This window comes from Lytechinus pictus, chromosome 13 (assembly GCF_037042905.1).
Source record: "Lytechinus pictus isolate F3 Inbred chromosome 13, Lp3.0, whole genome shotgun sequence".
Taxonomy (NCBI): domain Eukaryota; kingdom Metazoa; phylum Echinodermata; class Echinoidea; order Temnopleuroida; family Toxopneustidae; genus Lytechinus; species Lytechinus pictus.
The window spans coordinates 10,083,554-10,102,437 of NC_087257.1; the positions used below are offsets into that span (position 1 = coordinate 10,083,554).

General features: G+C 36.9%; 1 protein-coding gene across 2 annotated transcripts in view; it reads left to right on the forward strand.

Annotated features, from left to right (window-relative positions):
- LOC129274995 (serine/threonine-protein kinase tousled-like 2) overlaps positions 1-18,768 on the forward strand; it is a 31,193-nt gene extending 12,425 nt beyond the window's left edge. Inside the window, exons 10-18 of one of the 2 annotated variants that reach the window (XM_064108893.1) lie at positions 401-626; positions 2,907-3,086; positions 4,449-4,540; positions 6,568-6,657; positions 7,502-7,671; positions 9,142-9,283; positions 10,898-11,009; positions 11,981-12,088; positions 13,265-18,768. In XM_064108893.1, coding sequence (XP_063964963.1) covers positions 401-626; positions 2,907-3,086; positions 4,449-4,540; positions 6,568-6,657; positions 7,502-7,671; positions 9,142-9,283; positions 10,898-11,009; positions 11,981-12,088; positions 13,265-13,447 — 1,303 coding nt within the window. In that variant the 3' untranslated portion in view covers positions 13,448-18,768. The remainder of the gene's footprint in view (positions 1-400; positions 627-2,906; positions 3,087-4,448; positions 4,541-6,567; positions 6,658-7,501; positions 7,672-9,141; positions 9,284-10,897; positions 11,010-11,980; positions 12,089-13,264) is intronic. The other variant, XM_064108894.1, reaches the window with a different exon arrangement.
- The last annotated feature ends 116 nt before the right edge of the window (positions 18,769-18,884 follow it).

The following is an 18,884-nucleotide window of genomic DNA, read 5'->3' on the forward strand; positions in this document are numbered from 1 at the left end:
TTTTATCTCCTGTGCTGACCAGGGATAGCATCTCAAACCTGTGACCCAATTTTTTACCCGAGGCTTTATTTAATCTAGGATGTTGTTCTGGGATTAGGGTTGCAATAAGGTTTTATGATGGGTTTAGTGTAGGGTATAGTGTTAAATCCTCTGTTTTAAGTTAGTTATTTAGATTACTGTGTTGAATTTATAGTGGAGCAATCGTCAACGAAAAAAATGTCTTGGAACCCTCAAACTGTTTTGTATCTTGTATAAAAGGCAGTAAGGCACTGTAGGAATATCAACTATTATTAGTAGTTAAATATATATACTGAAGTTACACAATTACAGTTTTTCTTGTAAGAAATGAAATAAGTACCTGATTAACTCGTATTCTCATCCATCTCTAATTCCATACTAGGCGCCAGGAGAAAATTGCCAAAGAAAGGGAGGAGCTGGACCAGCAAAGGAAATCCTTAATGAAGAGGAAACCTCCAAATAGTCCCCATCCCAGTTCCAAGTCCAGGCCCAAACAGAACGGACCCAACGATGAAGGATTCGCCAAACCTTTCCCAGAGTTTATGAACCATGCCGAGTTTTATGAGCGAGACGAGATCTTGAAATTAAGACAAGCTGCATTTAAAAAGGTACTTCTTGCGGTCATACTTTATCAGTCTCTTCCCTGGCTTCTTTTGCACAGCCACAGGGACACAGCCCGTTCAATCGACATCAAATTAGATACATCAAAGAAATATGTGATTGTGGTTGGTTTGTAATTACCTTGCATTAACCCTAAATAGACTGGGCTATTTCGATGCCTAAGAAGACGAGGGGGGGGGGGGGCTGATTCAGCCCCCCTTATGATCTCGGCCGTCGATCGCGCGATCGCGACGAAAATTGGCACGCGCGTTACCCATGGCATTATCTACAAAACTATAATATCAAATTCTGCGAAAAATCTCATTGCTCATTAATTATGCTAATTTATGCGGAAAATCATAAGTTCGCTCTAATTAATAAAATAATGCCCCTTGGATGCTAATTTTTGTTTCACATACTCTAGATAGGCATCTGATCAAATTTATTTTTCAAAAATTTCAACATCACATTTATATTCTTATGTATTCTATTGTTTTCTAAATTTCTTATGTATTTCCTTGTTTTTCGACTTTTTGTTTTTTATTGTTTTTTCAATGGAAATTGTCGGGGACTTTATTTTGACCATAAACAAGATAAAATTAATTGATTTTAAGCAGTAAAAGAAAAAATAATGATACATTTTATGAATTTCGGCTAATTTACTATTTGCATTGGATTTGTACACAAATTCATGTTTTTGAGTAATTTTGGGTCTGCATGCACTTACGAAATGTTGCGTAATTTTGGAACCGCGTACCCGGGGGTCACAATTTTGGTCTCAAAGTTGCACGAGACTTGAAAGTAAAAAGTCAGCGAGCGACGCGGTCAAAAAATTTTGAGTGGCGGATTTATCGCGAAAAATGTCGAGGGGGGGGCTGAATTAGCCCCCCCCCCCCAGTCTTCTTAGGGTTAAGCGTTTGAAGTAAAGTTTGATGGCAATTTTAACATATGACGCCCATGGAAAGATTTGTAAGGAGTTTGTCCAGGTAGGGGTGATTTCGGGAGAGCATTTGTTTGCATTTTGTCATCTCACGAGTCGTCAGATTGGGCAAATTCCTTAGGTTTGATTCGCCGAGTCGACAAGATGTGGTAACTGTAAGATCAAACGCTCCTGAATTTTCGAAAGAGTTTTCACTGATCACAAAATAATAAGTTTGCCGATAAAAGAGTCATTAGTGTATTGACGATTAGTGTCATTAATAGCGGGTTTTCGCAGTTGCAACTGGGACGGATTCTAGAACATAGTAAATCTATTGAAAATGCTTGTTAAATCACAATGAACAGCTGAGGGGTCTTTGGAGAAAATTGGTGAACCTTGACAGCTGATTGTAGTAAGTTTCGTAGCCGATGAAAAATGGCAAATATGTCGTATGTTGAAGAGTCACGAATGACACTGCTGTATTGATTCACAAATAATCGACAGACTGCTTTGTCATAAAGCGCTTTTGACAATAGATTCTCTACATTCCGGAAAGCGTCTGCGTAGTGTTGCGAAAACTTCTTATTGATATCAAGAGGGATATCGCTGCTAAGCTGATAAAACCTCATATTTAAAAATTTAAATATTTTGATGATGGCTCAGAATAAGCTTGATGTTAGAGTTGTGACATGGGAAGCAACCTTCTTTTGCCTCGAAAGAGTTCTTCACAGGTATCAGGAGACTGTTTTCAGGCAAAATGAGACTGCCACCATTGCTATATTTCTGAAGTACAGCCTTTTCTAAGCTGTCCTCAAAATTGTTAAATTTTCTGATACGTGGTCTTGTCAGCCCAGCCATGATACAGCCCTGACTTCAATTCCAGTCTGTTCAAGGGACAGGCCATAGGTTTGGATTCCCATTGATTGGGTGTTTTCAAGTTTGGTGTTGGTGTTAGGTCAATTTTAACATTATTATAACACCAAACGTAACATGAAGATGGTCCCGAAAAGTCACTCACTAGTTGTTGAGAAGTCAATAATGTGATCTGGATCAGTTTTACAAAATCTGAATAAGTTTTAGAGCTAGGGGAAGAAATCCAAATTTCAACACCAACACCAAGGCCAACACCGGACATGAAATCACCCATTGGATCAATGACCCTCAAATTAGCCTTAAGATACTTATTGTACCTTTTTGAATTTTCCCATTTGTTCTGTGGCATATGCTACAGAAAAGTGGCCTTGCCCGATAAATATGGAAACTTAAGGCCTGATAAACCACCGTTTGCAAATCCACTTTCACAAGCTCAAACCCTGCTGACAATACACTCTTTAAAACTCATTTTGGAATTTTTTATTTATTTGTTTAGGAGGAAGCTGATTTACAGGGAGAACTAGAAAAGCTAGAAAGGGAGCGGAATCTTCACATACGAGAGCTGAAACGTATTCATAACGAGGACCAGTCCACATTCAGAGACCACAAGGTTCTTAATGATCGCTATCTTCTACTAAGACTCCTCGGCAAGGGAGGATTCAGTGAAGTGTACAAGGTGGGTGCTAAGAACTTAACAGTACAATGTAGACAGCTGGTAGCCGTCTGTTTCGAGGAGTTTTTAAACATTTTTTTATTTCTCCTCGTATGCAGACGGCTCGATATCGTGCAGCCGCCATTAGGGGGTAAAAAATGCAAAATCCCCCCGACGGGGCTCATCAATATTTGTCTATATTTCATAATTATATATCAAAAGAACTGGACCAAAATAAAGATTATTCCGTTTTGGCCTGAAATGCACCAAAATGGGAAAACGTATACTTAAAAGGAAAAAAACAGTGACTTACTTCGGCTGTCGAACAACTCCCACTTCCCTGGTTTACCCGAACTTAATACATAAACATATGGCCATTGAGTCCCTGTACAGATCGAGTTAGAACTTTGGTCTCTGTAATTGGTGAGTGGAGCCAACAGAGTTCAGCGGAACAACCAAGAAAACAGAGACCGAAGGTTTTGGTCTGAGTACAATGTGTTTTTATCAAGGCTTTTTCCTGTACATGTATATATTTTTATTATATGTAATTGTAAATGTTATTGTTAGTAAATTCTAGTAATTACCGTGTTTGAGGGAGGGGGGGGGGTGGTTGAGGGAGTATCATAAATTTAGCTTTTTGAACAAATCTATGTTCAAGTGGATTACGGGAAACTGGGAAACCACTATATGTGAATCAGTTCTTTTTTACTCGCATTAGCTGAAGTATAAATATAAATACACAGAATTTGATCAATATTCATACAGTTAAATGTATGTTTTTGCCACAAATGGATGTAATGAATGAGACCTAAATCAAACTATGTTTGAAAAATCAGGAAAACTTTTTTTTGCCCTTCGTATTCAAGTCATTCATAAAGTTAATGGTACCCGTACAGTTGTTTGCAACGTTACAATTATCCTTATGAACCTGGCCCCCCTGCTCAGAAATACATATTCAAGCAAATCTGTTAGTTACGGAGCATAGACTGAATTCACTGTTTTTTATTTATTTCATGTAGTTGATTAATGTGTATTTTAAAGGGGGAGTGAACTGTGTGTAGTCTCTCATTGACTGCGTGTTATAAATACATAGTCTTGAAATATACTTTTTCAGACATCTACTAATACTACAGACAATAAATTGACATATCATTGAATTTGTATCGAGAAACTAAAATGTTTTGAAGGGAAAAAATAATTGTTTTGCTACTTGGTAACATAATTATTGAGGTATAAATGTATTGAGTAGTTAATTAGCATGTTATCATTCAAGTGGGTCTATATTACTAGACTACACTAGCATTGTGGGTCAGGAAACTGGCCAGGTATGAGTAGTTGAGGACTCAAGATGGTGCTATTGGTTCGTATCTGCTTTAATTTGTACAGGGGTATGACCTGAAGGAACACAGAGATGTGGCATGTAAGATTCATCAACTAAGTAAAGAATGGAAGGAGGATAAGAAGGCCAATTACATCAAGTGAGTATGACTGTTAACTCTTCAAGCGTTATGTTTTCATTTTTGCACAACCACACATTTCCCTATTGACCATCCTTTGTCCATTGATTTGTAGTTTTGTTTTGTTTTGGATATATCACTTTCAAAACCACTTAGTGGGAGATTTTCCACATTCTTTTCATGTAATAAAGATCAATGCATCCTCCAGCAGACCGAGGAAATTCATTGAAAAAAGGAGAGAAAAGAATTGAAATCCTCCTCATAAATAATACCACGGTCAGGTTTATTGTCAGCAGTTAGCCCTCATGACACCTATGAAAGAGGAGCTTTTTTCTTTAACTAGTCGAAGATTTACTCCCTTTTCTTTACTCACTGAAATGTGGTCTATGTTTGTCAGATTACCAATGATGTTATAATCATTTGTGTGATGAACTGCCCAGGTGAATACAAAAAAGAATCCTGCCACTGACCCAAGAAGCGAAATAAAGGGCTACAGTTTTTGGGAAAGGGTTAGAAAAAGAAGAAGAAAAGGTAAAAAAACCACCAAGATTTGCAATGCTTTATTACATTAGTAATGCAATAAATTTATACATGACAAAAAAGCCTATCAGACACTTCAAGTTTACTTCATAACATTTCCTTTCTAAATGTTCAGATAAAAGTTATAGCTGTCTAAATAACAGAGTATTATACCACGTAGAAGGGTTCACTTCTAGCATGATGGTTTGCAGACGGTTTGCAGGTCAATGCACAAAGAGATAATAGATTATGTGAATATGACCTGTGATGCATTGTGTGACGAACACAAGTCAAGGTTGGACGTTGATGGAAGGAAATTCTAATTTCCAAAGCTAGAAATGGCCTGGCCCACTGCCAATCCCCTCATCTCTTCCCCCCACCTCAGGGATCTTTGCAGTGGGTTAGAGATTGGGAGTGATATGCACTCTGGAAGCCTTGGGAAAGAGCTTCCATACACCAAGGTCTAATCCCTTCGATACAAACACAGGCATTTGTTTCAAGAACGTTCTTTGCTGTTCTGTTGTAAAGCTTTTTCCTCTTTTTTTTTGTAGAACTTGAATCTAAGAACAGTTCAACTTATGTAAATACCTACACAAATTGTTTGATGAATTTTAGCTTAACCGTTGGTGATGATATTGTCAATCACATAATGTTATTTGTTTTTATATTTCTGCCCATATGTGGTTGTTGGAGGCTTTTTGCTTTTGGGTTGTTCATTCATCCTTGTTTTCGTTCCTGCAATAACTAAAGAACAGTTAGATAAATCAACTTCAAACTCGGTTCATGTATTTATAGCAGAAATGATGATGATGATCAGATTTGATTGGGGGTCATGTCAAAGGTCACAGAGGTCATTAATTGGAAATTCCAAATATTAGGTCATATTTTTTAGGTGCGTTATATAGGAGTGCTCTGAGTGATAATGGATAAAGATGCATTGTAGACGTATCTTGTAACTGCATTCAAATACTTTGTTTTAATAATATCATTACTTGTATGATGGGGGGACCTAAATCTACGCACTTTGTTTACAAATGATAAAAACTATGCCAAATTTTAATTTTTGAACAAATTATCTTTCACTAATTTGTGGCAAACATTCTAAAGAGCATTTACCAAGAAGAAATATCACAAAACTCACTTATACCAAAATCCCGCCGTGTTATCCGAACACCTTGATTCCGCCGCCCGATGTAGAAGGGGTCCTAAAGCTACGCACTCGATTTATCATACAAAAAATAGTATTTCCCATGCCTCAATTTCTAAAATATGTTCATAATATTATAGGATAATATGAAATTAAAGCAAATATAACTCCATGATTCCAAACAGGTGTGGGTTTTATCTGCATGTAGAGATTTACTACAGCCTCTGTAGAAAAAAATTGAATTGGAATCGTTCGTCACACTGCAGTCACAGTTCCACACACAGAGTGCGCATTTGCCATGAAAATCTGCACGCACGATGAGTGGTGCATAGCTTTAGGGCCCCTTATATTATTCATTGCCATTTTCCTTTTTTTTTTGCAGACATGCTTTGAGGGAGTATGAGATCCATAAGAGTTTAGATCATGCGAGAGTTGTCAAGCTCTACGATGTCTTTGAGATCGATGCTAACTCGTAAGTATCTGTACCAGGGCCCCATAATACAAAGGTTTTAGCCATTAATCACTAACTTGAAAGATCAATTATGGTTGGTTCCTGATCCGTCTACTGAGCAGAATGAGCATGCAACGATGATCTTGATCGACCATTTCATTTAGTGATTAATCGCTAACCTTAGTGATATGGGGCCCCTGATCTTACATGTACACAGGAATGTCACTTCTGTTTATTGGAAGGAATTCTTCCTTTCAAATCCTCTTCCATTTCTTCCACAGAAAACACTTGTGTACAAAATGACCCACTGTAGGTGATTTCTCTTTTTTTTTAATTTAAATTGAAATCCCTGTTACAAGTTTTGGTAAATCCTCCATTCATTACTTGACTATATAAATGTATTTGTTTGTAATCACAATGTGGATGATATGAATTATAAAAGTGAGATTTATTGGATAAAAATTTGCAATTTCGAATGATTAAAAAAAAAAATCTGCATAATTATGTTTCTTTTTATATATATTTTTAAGAAAAATAAAAACAGTTCTCAAGCGTGGAATGGGCTGAAGATTTTGGGATATTATTTTTTTTTTTTGCTTCCTAATATACCATTTCTAGATTTGCTATTACTAAGAGAGGATGCAGGATACAATAAAATTGAAATTTGAATTCCACAATTCTGATGGTTGAGGAAAAGATTCAATTACTAGACACTAAGGAATAGATAGGAATGTGAGATCAACGTCGCTCTGGTGCTGCTTGGCCCGCTGTCAATTGTTGAATTTTCTGAGCTTTACTATTTCAGATTTCTATTTTAAACAACTAAATATTGATTTCGTTTTCAATATACCTTATTGTGTTGTAGATTCTGCACTGTTCTAGAATTCTGTCCTGGGAATGACCTTGACTTCCATCTGAAGCAACACAAGCTGATGGTTGAGAGAGAAGCACGTTGTATTATTATGCAGGTGGTGAGCGCCCTCAAGTATCTCAACGAGAGGAAGCCGCCCATCATTCACTACGATCTCAAGCCAGGTAATAGTCATTATTAACAGGCAATAAATATCTTTTATTTATTTATTTTTTTAATGTACTTTTTATTTATTCATTTATTCATTCATTCATTCATTCATTAGTTATTTATTTATTTATTTGTTTATTTATTTATTTATTCATTCATTATTTATTTATTTATTTATTCATTCATTCATTTTTATTTTTTATTTATTTATTTATTTATTCATTCATTCATGTTTTATTTATTTATTTATTCATTCATTCATTTTTATTATTATTATTTTTTTTTTGGGGGGGCTACTTTTCACAACTTACTGCCTCGATCTTTAACATTGGATAAGCTTTGACATTGCAATGAATGGGTATTTCCAGAGCTCCTGTTTTTTAGAGTCCAGGGCTCTCTTGAGCATTTCGGGGGCTAAAGCCCCTGTTTATTATTTGTTTTCCTTTGTTATTAAAGATAAATTAAAGTTGTTGCAGTAAAATGTTATTTGATTAGAAAGTCTGTAAAACCAAGGTTAATTGTCATTACATCATCCTAGATCTAGATCTGGTACAGTTACATTAACTTAACTTTGTGAAATCTTGAAATTTAAGCTGAAAAACAATCACGCTGAAGATCATCGACACAGATAGCACATGTGGGACAGTGTATTATTAGTATTGCTTGGAAAAAGACCTAACATCTTTCTCAAATTTCATGCTTGTTTTGCAAATTTTATCAGCAATTGCTAAATTTCTGTCAGAATCCATTGGCAAATACAGTTGGACACTTTGGTGGTAATTTTGTTGGATGCTGTAGGAACTCACTTTGGAATGCTAACCACAACTGGCATTTATCTTTAAGTTTGTTGCCAAGAGTAATCTGCAGTGAATGTGGTGTTCTTTCCAATTTACAATAATGATGATAATCGTACCATAAACAATAACTGCATAATTATTATAAAATAAGAAGCAACCCTTATTAATATTGACTGAAAAATATCACGTTGGATTCGTACATGAAATCATGTTTTGCGAGGTTATTTTTTTTGTCTGACAAGCAAGTGCTAAACTTACTGTATCTTCGGACCTGCTTGTCTGGTCTAATTCAGTCTCAAAAGAGGCGCAAGACTTGAGAAAGAAAATGTTGAAAAACGTGGCGGATTCCTTGCAGATTGTAAAAATATAGTGTGGAGAATTGAAGGGGTGGATTCCTGCTTTCATCCTCAAGGTTTTCTTGTAGTGACTAGAAATATTTGACTCTATGGAGTCCTTGTGCTGCCTCTATTGTGATGATTGTTCTTGGAATCCTGTACTTCTTGTGACTGTCACTCGGGTAATATTTTACTGTCATAGATAAACATGTGGTGCCAACAAGCAAAACAGTTGATTGATGATAAGTATGTTGTTTTAACATCATAGTTTGGCATCCAGTCTTCAATCTATCCCCATTTGATCAATCCAGAGTGTTGACTCATAATGGTTTTTGTACTTGACTATCTCTAGGTAATATTCTACTGTGCCATGGATCGACGTGTGGTGCCATCAAGCTGACCGACTTTGGTCTGTCTAAGGTGATGGATGATGAGCATTTTAATTCCCAGGAAGGGGGTATGGACCTCACTTCACAGGGTGCTGGGACATACTGGTAAGTAAATAACTTCTTCCCAAATTTCTGATCCATCATTGTTTAATTGTAGAGCTGACAATTCGGATTTTATTGTATTTAGTAGGATTACGAAGGGGAAAGTGGTGCTAATACCTCGGTCACATTTACTCTTCGGTGGCCATACGGCGAATCGAAAACAGCCGTTATAACATTTCTTCTACCAGCTATACATAGGTGGTTGAATAAAAATGAATAAAACGGCTGTACGGCCGCCGTAGAGCAAACGTGACCGAGGTATAAATAAGATTTTTCCCCTAGAGTTAGAATTTATGAAACTTTTGAGAATGATGATTTTTGGTATATTTTACAAAATTTTAAAGGAAAATAGCAATTGAAGCTTAAATAATAAGGATAAAATGAAATAGAGAATATCTGTGTCACAATTAAGGTTGGCAGCTCTGTAATTGTTTAAAAAGTGTTCATTTGGTATATACAAATATCTGTGGGCTTTGAGTGGTATAATATGGAAACAGAAGTGGCATGGATGTCAAATAACACTTCCTTGCTTTTGTTGTGACCCAGCTGTGTATGAATGACAATATATAAGTTAGAGAATGCTGGTAGACTACAACATGGATAAGTGGTGTTTGGTTTTGTTTGAATGGTGTTTTTTTTACTCAAACACAATACTTGCATCCTGTTCATTAATTGATCCACCAGAATCTTGTCCAGAAGAGGGTCTATTTTTATACAGTGTCCGCTACTGTCTGTCAGTTGTTCCTGACTGCAGCTCATCATTATCTCTTTATCCAAACATCCCCCAAACCTCTACTTTTTCCTTATTGCATACCAAATTAACACCTTTTAAACAGTCAAACCACTATGAATAAGTTTTCGTGATTAGGTAACTTGTCGAAACTCTATGTCGCATCCTTTATCAGAAATTCCGCTATAAGGATGATTTGTGTCTTTGCGGTTTATTTGTAGTCCCCATTGTTTTTGTCTATGATGAATGCGATGGTTTGTATTGAAAACCTGCTTTTAGGATTCCTATGGCAAAAATGTGGCTTCGACTTTCGGCAAGGTACCGATACAAACTGTTACGCCGATTGATGAATGTCAAGAATTTTTACACAATTAGAAAAAAAAAAAAAATAACAATTTATAGCTTTTCATGTTCCCAATAATTGAATGTTTTTTATGTATGTAATAAAATTTATGTCTGCACCATTATGAAAAAAAATGATTAAAAATAAAATGATTAAAGAAGAAGGATAATCATGTCACAACTCCTTTACTCTTTCCAAAATCGCTGATATCTCTCACCTCACATAGGAGGTTGACATAATATGCATTATTGTTACGCAGGGTGCACTTTGACATCTCAAAGTTGCATTATGATCAACTTCCTGGTCTGTACTGAAGGAGAGAATTCTCACTGTATAGAGTAGTGGATCGATTGCATGATTCTGAACCCTAAACATAAAATCCTGTTAGATTAAGATCAAATTCGAACTGGGATTTATCAAAATTTGTGCCATTGCCGAAATAGGAGTTTCAGATTGATTGCAACGTTAGATTTGAAATGACTACAATTTTTTTGTAAAACCTGGTTCATCTGTACATGTATGTCTCTTCATGTTATTATTGCAGGTATCTCCCACCTGAGTGCTTTGTAGTTGGCAAAGAACCTCCAAAGATCTCCTCTAAGGTGGATGTCTGGTCCACTGGTATTATATTCTACCAGTGTCTCTATGGTAAAAAGGTAGGTAGTTGGAGCCAAATAGTGAACCAGTGAAAACATGCAGAGCTGCCAAGTAGTACTGATCTTCTGTATTTAGTTCTTGAAAATGAAAAGAATACTGTAGTTTCATGCAAAATACTGATTTCCTCACCAAAACTTTGGAGATTTTGAGCTTTTAAAACATTGAAATGTTTTTGTTCCGGTTGGCAGCTCTGAACATGGTAGCAGAAGTTTGTCCTAAATGTTAAAGCTTTTGATACTCATATGTATAAGTAATTGAATAGAATACATTAATTGAAAAGAATTCTATAAAACAGTCGTATCTTTTGTGTTTCTGTATTTGTCCATTCATTTCTTATATTGAAATAGGTTACCTCTGAACATTCTGGCAAATATCTGCCTCTCCATTCTAAAAAAGGCACTTAACATTTCCTTTGTTTCATATCCAGAGTTTTAGGATTGGAAGTTTTGATCTTAAATTTCGGGTTAAGTTTTCCTTGTCATAAATTCCCTGGGCCAATTTGGGAAAAGCACAGTATATAAATGTTATGGCCCTGTCCAATTTTTCTGTGAAAGCTTTGCGTGTGACATGCGGGATGAGTTTGATTTGCACGCAGAACATTTTTTAACCTGCTCAAAACTTTGTTGCGGATGAGTCGCGGCAGATTGCCCGCAAGGCTAACACGGAACAATGTGACAGCTTGGGCATGAATAGTATGTGCTTTGCACTACCAATTTGCGAAAACCAATTTTATGTACTTTTATATGACAATAGATCATCATGAATATGGAATCATGACACGTCGTGTCAAGTAATTACTTATGTCTAGGAATGTAAGTTTCCACACCAAACATGCTGTTGGTTCTATCACAAAATCAAAGGAATGAATTAGAATAATGAAAATGAATTTACCAAGGTAACTTCATGGCCATTTGTAATTCACAAACGTAGACTTAATCCTCAAAATTGTATTCTTGTTTTCCTTTCCCAGCCATTTGGTCACAACCTATCTCAAGCATCTATCTTGGAGCAGAATACCATCCTAAGAGCCACTCAAGTCCAGTTTAGTCCAAAGCCAACGGTCAGCCAGGAAGCAAAGGTCAGTCGAATTGCCCCTCTTTCACCCAGAGATGCCAGTCTTCAGGCTTTTTCAAGTTTTCTATTGTGCAGCACAAAAGGGTCTTGAGTTTATACCCAAATTAGCATAAGCTAGTTATGAGAATTTCTGGAGGATTTTATTACGTAACAATCAGTTCCCCCTCCTCTCTTATGAGGCGTCAAATTAGCCCAGTCTTTTCATGACGAAAGAGCTCCGTTTGATAACACTATACCCCTCTTCTCCAAGTACGAAAACCCTACTGCCCCAGGCATGCAATGTAAGTATCAAAACACCTGTTTCTTGACCTCGGTCCGAAGATAACACAACAGCCCGAGTGCGGTCCGGGAAAACATGTCGCCATTTTTTATTCACTTACTTTCCTTATTTCGAGGTTGATTTTCTTTGTTCGAAATTGAAAATGGGCTAGCATTGAATTTCTGAATACAATATGCCTTTGAAAACGTGATTAAATATCGAATACAATAATTTAATTCCGAAGGTCCTTCTACAGGCAGAGAAGACTTACGTAATAGCACAGCTGTTGTTATCATTTCGTCCTTGGCTCAACGCTCATAATCTGGCCTGTGGGGATTACCTGGCCAAGCGGGGTTGATCAGGCGGGTGTTTCATAAAGCTGTTCGTAAGTTAAGAGCGACTGGTGATCATGTCTTGCGGTAAATGGTACAATTGGCGATGATCACCAGTCGTTGTTAAAGTCGCTCTTAACTTACGAACAGCTTTATGAAACGACCCCCAGGGCTTGGAAATGATGTTTTAGATTTTCAAACGCAAAATGGGGTGAAATACCGCAGTTTGCAATCCGAACTGCGGTCCGTTCCCAAACGGGGGTAAGACGTAATGTTAGGGTAAAATGTGTTCTTCTGTACATGCCCAGTCAACAGAATTCACTAGTATATCTGTTGAACCCAATTCAATTGCAAAATGAGGGTTAAATAGCAACAAAATAATATGCCATCCCCTCCCCCCCCAAAAAAAAAACAAAAAAAAAAACTGAAATGCAGGAGGAATTCCTTAACTTTTAGTAAAGCATCAAAAACATGATGAAATATTTTTAAAAGTTGCTGGACACCAAGAGTATTGTCCTTGTATATTGTTAGTGGAATTGAGCAATATGTTGCGATATTGATAATTTTCCTCTTGTCGATGATCTTTCAGGACTTCATCCGTCGTTGCCTGATGTACCGCAAAGAGGATCGCGCAGACGTCCTAGCCCTGGCCAAGGATCCCTACCTAATGCCTTCCAACAAGAAGAGTTCTGCAGCGGCTGCAGCTCACGCCTCGGCTGCAGCGGTCAGTAGCCCCCATAATCAACTAAGCAATTCAGAGAACTCCACTTAATCCTACCCTACCAAGGTTCTGCCATGCCAAGGTTCCATCATGCCAAGGTTCTGCCCAACCAAGGTTTCGCCATGCAAAGGTTCTGCCCAATCAAGGTTCTGACCAATGAAGGTTCTGACCGTGCAAGGTTCTGGCCAACCAAGGTTCTGCCATGTGTGTAATCGGGGGCAGATCTAGTTGGATTAGACGTAATACTTCGGATGGCAGGGATGTAGTCCAAGCCGGCCCTGAGTCCGCATTTTGCTGCCTTGACCTTGGTCTGAGTCGCGTGTACGAAGTCTATGGGAGAATGTTTTCTCAAGTGGCCTTGACTACATCCCTGTTGGATGGGCCCACCATTGTGTTCAAACTGTATTGCAATTTAAATGTTGTTTTATCTGATCCTGCTGGATCTGCCTCTGGGTGTATTCCCACTGCATGCTATGGTCCGTCTGTGATCGATATGCAGAGTCATCGGAAGCCCATTAGTAGGAGAGGGTACAAGCAAACAATTCTAGGCAAAATACTTTGTGAGCCAGGAATCATGAGCAATAAGTGAAAAAAATATCTGACAGTCATCATTGTTCTTTGAGCCTCATAATGGTTTGCTTGATTTACATTATTCTTCTTTCAGTAATCCATGTTTTGGGGCAAAATTGTTTAATTGGCTGCACTAAAAACAATCAGTCTTTGGTCAAGTCTTACCCAAATCCGTGCATAAAAGAAACACAAATTTGCACAAGGTCCAATCGATTTCTTTGCCATTTCAGGGGCAAGAGGTGCTCTATCTCTTTAAAAGAGTCCTGTATGTCCTGAAGTTGACTTCACGGTTCACTCGACCACTTGAGGCTTTTCTTTTGCAAAATTGTAGGCCTTTTCAGGCTTTATATTGTATAGTACATGTAGGGACTTGCCATGCTCTGTTGGGTGTGCCACAAAGGCTTTACCTACTGGAACTTGTTCGTAGTGCTCAGCCAGCTACACAAGGAAATATCACTTAGCACAAGAAGGGGTCACCAGTCGTGCTTAAAGTTATTTGTGACTTACGAACAGCTTTAGGAAAGGACCACCAGGCTTCTTTTCATGCCATTCACTACTCGGTCTTGTAATACAAACGTTAGCGATTGATCGTAGTTTTGATTTTTTACGATGGATTGTACATTGTGGTCATTGCAATCAATCATTATAAACTGTTCTACAATGATTGCTAAGCTTCGTGTTACAGGCCCCTAGACATCATTTCTTATTGACTGTCTAGACCTCTGTTCAAATTTGCCTACATTTCAATATTTGATATCTGATCTTTAGATTCTTCCAAAAGCATATCGCAGTTGGACCACGAGAGTATGCAGCATGCCTTTTCTAACACGCAATATTCAGACGCAGATTTGGTGCGGTCCTTTAAAAAGACTAAAGTCTATTAATGACGGCATACTGTGGCATTGAAATCATGATATTTTATCATGCCAGAGTGTTTGATAGTGGTATAAATAGTAACATTATGTAAGCATTAAGAGAAACCCTTCATGTTCCCCCTAGCTTTTTACCTAGTGGAAGGACATTGTCAGTATTTGGAAATGTTGATGATTATGGTTATGATATGATATTAATGATAACTTCATAATGTAAAATTACAAGTCATGTAGTTTTGTGGATATCAGGATTAAATCAAGCCTTGCTATGGCCGATCAAGTCCTAGTGTTCCTATTTAAAGTTTATTTTTCTTTGCAATAAACACATACTTGGAGATGCTTTCTGTACCATTCTGCGCCATTTTGAATGTCAAAGATCACCTATTTTTTCTCCTAACCGCTATTCTTATCTGTCCAGAATACCATTCTTAAAATATTATGTTCTGTTGTGTACAGCACAGGGAAAAAAAGATGCTCTGGGGTTCAGGCGACTTCCCCCCAAATTGCTCAAAAGAGCCATGGAAAATAATAAAAGAAAAAGATTCCAAGAAAATTCTCATTCACTGCAATGTTAAAGCTTCTTGGAGCTTGGCTGCCATCATTTCATTTAAGAAATTTGTAGGATCTTTTCCTCGTATTCAAAATAATGTGATCATTGTTGTGTGGAAACTGTTAAATTTGTCTGTGAATTTTTCAATGATGGCAATAACAGATTGCATTTTTGTTACTAAAATTACTGATTTGATGTGAACCAAGGAACTTGGGTAAATCTGTGTGAATCTTGTGTGACCATAGAAATAATTTTGACATCTCAGATGAAATTCTACCGGAAACTGTGGAAGAAGCCCATCACACATGCTTTGAGTAATGTGGGCTCTCTAACATATAGTTTTGCAATCAATCGCCAAGTACTGGTACCAATCATGGCCATACGCAGCAGGGGAAGGGGGGGGGGGCAGATACAGAATATGAGAAACCTCCATTTTTTTTTACTGAAAATTCTTACAAACTTCACCAAATCTGACAGAAATCCTCAATTAAGTGAAATGCAAAAACGCCGCAGCTCGTTTGCTTCAGTCTCTCACGTTCAAACTTATAAAGAAAAATATGGTAATATGTCTGCCCCCCCCCCCCTTCTGGGAAAATGACTGATTTTGGCCATAATGCAAATGTCCAATCAAGACCACTGTTGCGTGCACTCTTTGTTCAAAACACTGACCAGGAACCAATCAGAATGGTTCTTTCATATTTGCAAGTCATCGTAAATCTTTGTTACAGGACCTTTGGCATGAACAAAATGCTTGTGGAAAGTCTGTTTATGCAGACTCCACTGTATTCAAATCCTAGCTAGCAGTTGAACAGAGAAAACAGTTGAAGGAGCCACAGTGACAAAATAATGTAATGTCCAAAGGATGCGTAAATCATGACAGCGGGCGAATTAGTCTTTCACGTTTGTGTTTCAGTTACATCATTGCATAGATCAGGGGTTTGAGAGTTCAGATTTTTATCTGATTTCAGATTTTTTTCCTTTTTTTCAGCTTAATTTCAGCTTATTTTTGGCCTTCCTCTGTACAAAAAGTATGGGAGCTCTTTCTATTTCAGACTTTTTCAACACTCTTCAGCTTTTTTCAGATCTTTTTATTTGTGACCACTCACACCCCTGCATGATATTAATACACCTCGTGTAGCTATGGGCCACACAAAGTACATGTAGTTCACTGGTTTGGAAAGATATATGGCAAGACTATGCAAGTAAAAAGAAGGCAATAGAAAGTGATCAGTCACAGACGTGAACTTACTCTGCTGCAAGTTTTATATTGGCTGAAGTAAATGGAGAGACGAGTCCATATATGAGTTCAGTTGTGTAGAAAGTTTATGAAATGATTTATTTTTTCTTCAAAAATAGCTCGCATAATAGAGTAGGTCATGCTTATGTAGTTAGTACATGTACGATGATTTATTTCACAGTATGTGAACTTCAGCCATATGTATGAAGGTTCATTGTTCCAGTCATGGCCTTTGGATATTTGATTGAATAACGTTAGATGTGCTTTTATTCTAGAATTTTCTTTTATTGTATTATCAAAATACGAAGCCCCGATGATTTAAGTCCTTATGTCATGCAAATGGAGTGATTTGTAGAGAAGTAGATAGTAGTCTTCCTTCTTTCTTTCTTTTTTTATGTTAGCACTTGAATATTTAGGGGAAAAATACTTTGATAATATTTTTATGTTCATTCATGATCCAACTTTTTAGGTGTGTATCTTGTTTCGATTTTCCAATTCTCTTGCCAAGTTTAAATCAGTTCCATCAGGGTTCTACCTACTTATATGTGAGAAGCATAATCAGTTAAATGTTAATAAGTTGAAGGCTTTGTGTAAATCTTCCTTGTATGTAAGAATCATGTAGGAAACGGGAATATTGATATATTTGATGTTGCATTCATGCTGAGAAAACGAGACTCCAAACTGATTGATGGTACTTGTACGTCGTCAAACATATGCATAAAAAGTATAGGTTATGTTGCCCTCGAACAGGGTCGCTATATTTTTCCCCTAAAATTACAAATAAAGTTATTGTGCGAAAATATCAGATTTGAGCAAAGAATTGGCTTAAATTTTTGAATTTGTATTCAATGTCTGAAAAAGCACTTTTGCATTTTGACCGCATGAAGATATTATCCCATACATTATTTTCTATGTACAGTGCAGCAGTGAAGGTATTAAAAAATCCATGGCCAGGCCCAACTTTATGATTTTGGGCTTACGAGGGCAGCACAACAAGTTTTGTATTTTGGCCTAATTTAACATCTGTGGTTGGGCTGGAGCATGTTTTTGTTGTGACTGTATCACAAGTTTGTAAGATAAGCAAGTTTGCTTTAACCAAAGTCGGGCCATGTAAATAAGATATTTTAAACATTCACCTTTGGTCCTGTAATACTAATGATATATCCTATATTTGAAAATGGCTTTATGTCATAGCCACAAGGTGAAGTCTTGAACGTTGTAACAAAATTTTAAGCTACATGGTAGCTTTCTATGTGTGTGTTAGTATAAGTGGTGTGATCAGAAAAGCCCAGATGTTTTGACTCAACTTACCATAAGTCTGGATTGTGAAGATAAGCTCCCTGCTGAAAAAAATAGTTTTGCTCTATTCCCCCTTTTTATGTTTATAGCTTTATCGTTATGTTGTCATAGTTTAGTTTATGTGTACTCCTGTAAGGCATCAAAGTGTGATATGAAATGAGCATTTTGAATGTGAAGTGGTTTTTCTCTGTTGCTTTATGTCGCCAAATCTTTAGAGCTTAAATCTACAATGAACAACACAGAAATTATATTCAAATCATGACATAGCAGTGGTCATGTGAAAAGGTATTTTACCTAGTCAATAGATCTGTTCATATGTTTCACTATTATTGACTTGGTTTCTGATGAGAAGGGTGGGGGGCACTTAATCCTGCTTGTGTTTTACAGACTTTGTACTGCACTTTGAAGCATTATTTATCAACTCTATCATGAATCACAGATTGAAAGTAAACGGCTTTTGTTTCGTTCAAAGGCGCAGATCCAGCTGGCTTGGACACTACCATTTCTGGGCCATATTGCTTTTGCACAATAATCAGGCTCTCAAAATTATTGCTTCTGATCTGGCTCGATCTGCGCCTTCTCCCTTGACCTTATTTCATGAATAATGTATTTGGATAGGAACTGTCTCTGACAAACTGCTATCAGATAAAAAAAATTACCAAATTTCAATCATGTTACTAGTTTTTTTACACAAGACCTTGGTTGTGTTGCTTTGTAGTATTATAGGTTTTTTTTAAAGAGTATTCATAGTAGATAGTGTAAATATTCTGTTTACAGGGAATTGAGCAGTAGCTAGATGTAGATGAAATGCACAATACATAAAACAAATAATGCACATGCACTATTAAACAAAAATGGCTTCCAAGTTGTAGGTACAATGAACAATTCATAAGATTTTTATTTTTTAGAAAATGATTTAATTCATATATATCATATATATACATGTAGAAGCAGTAGGAT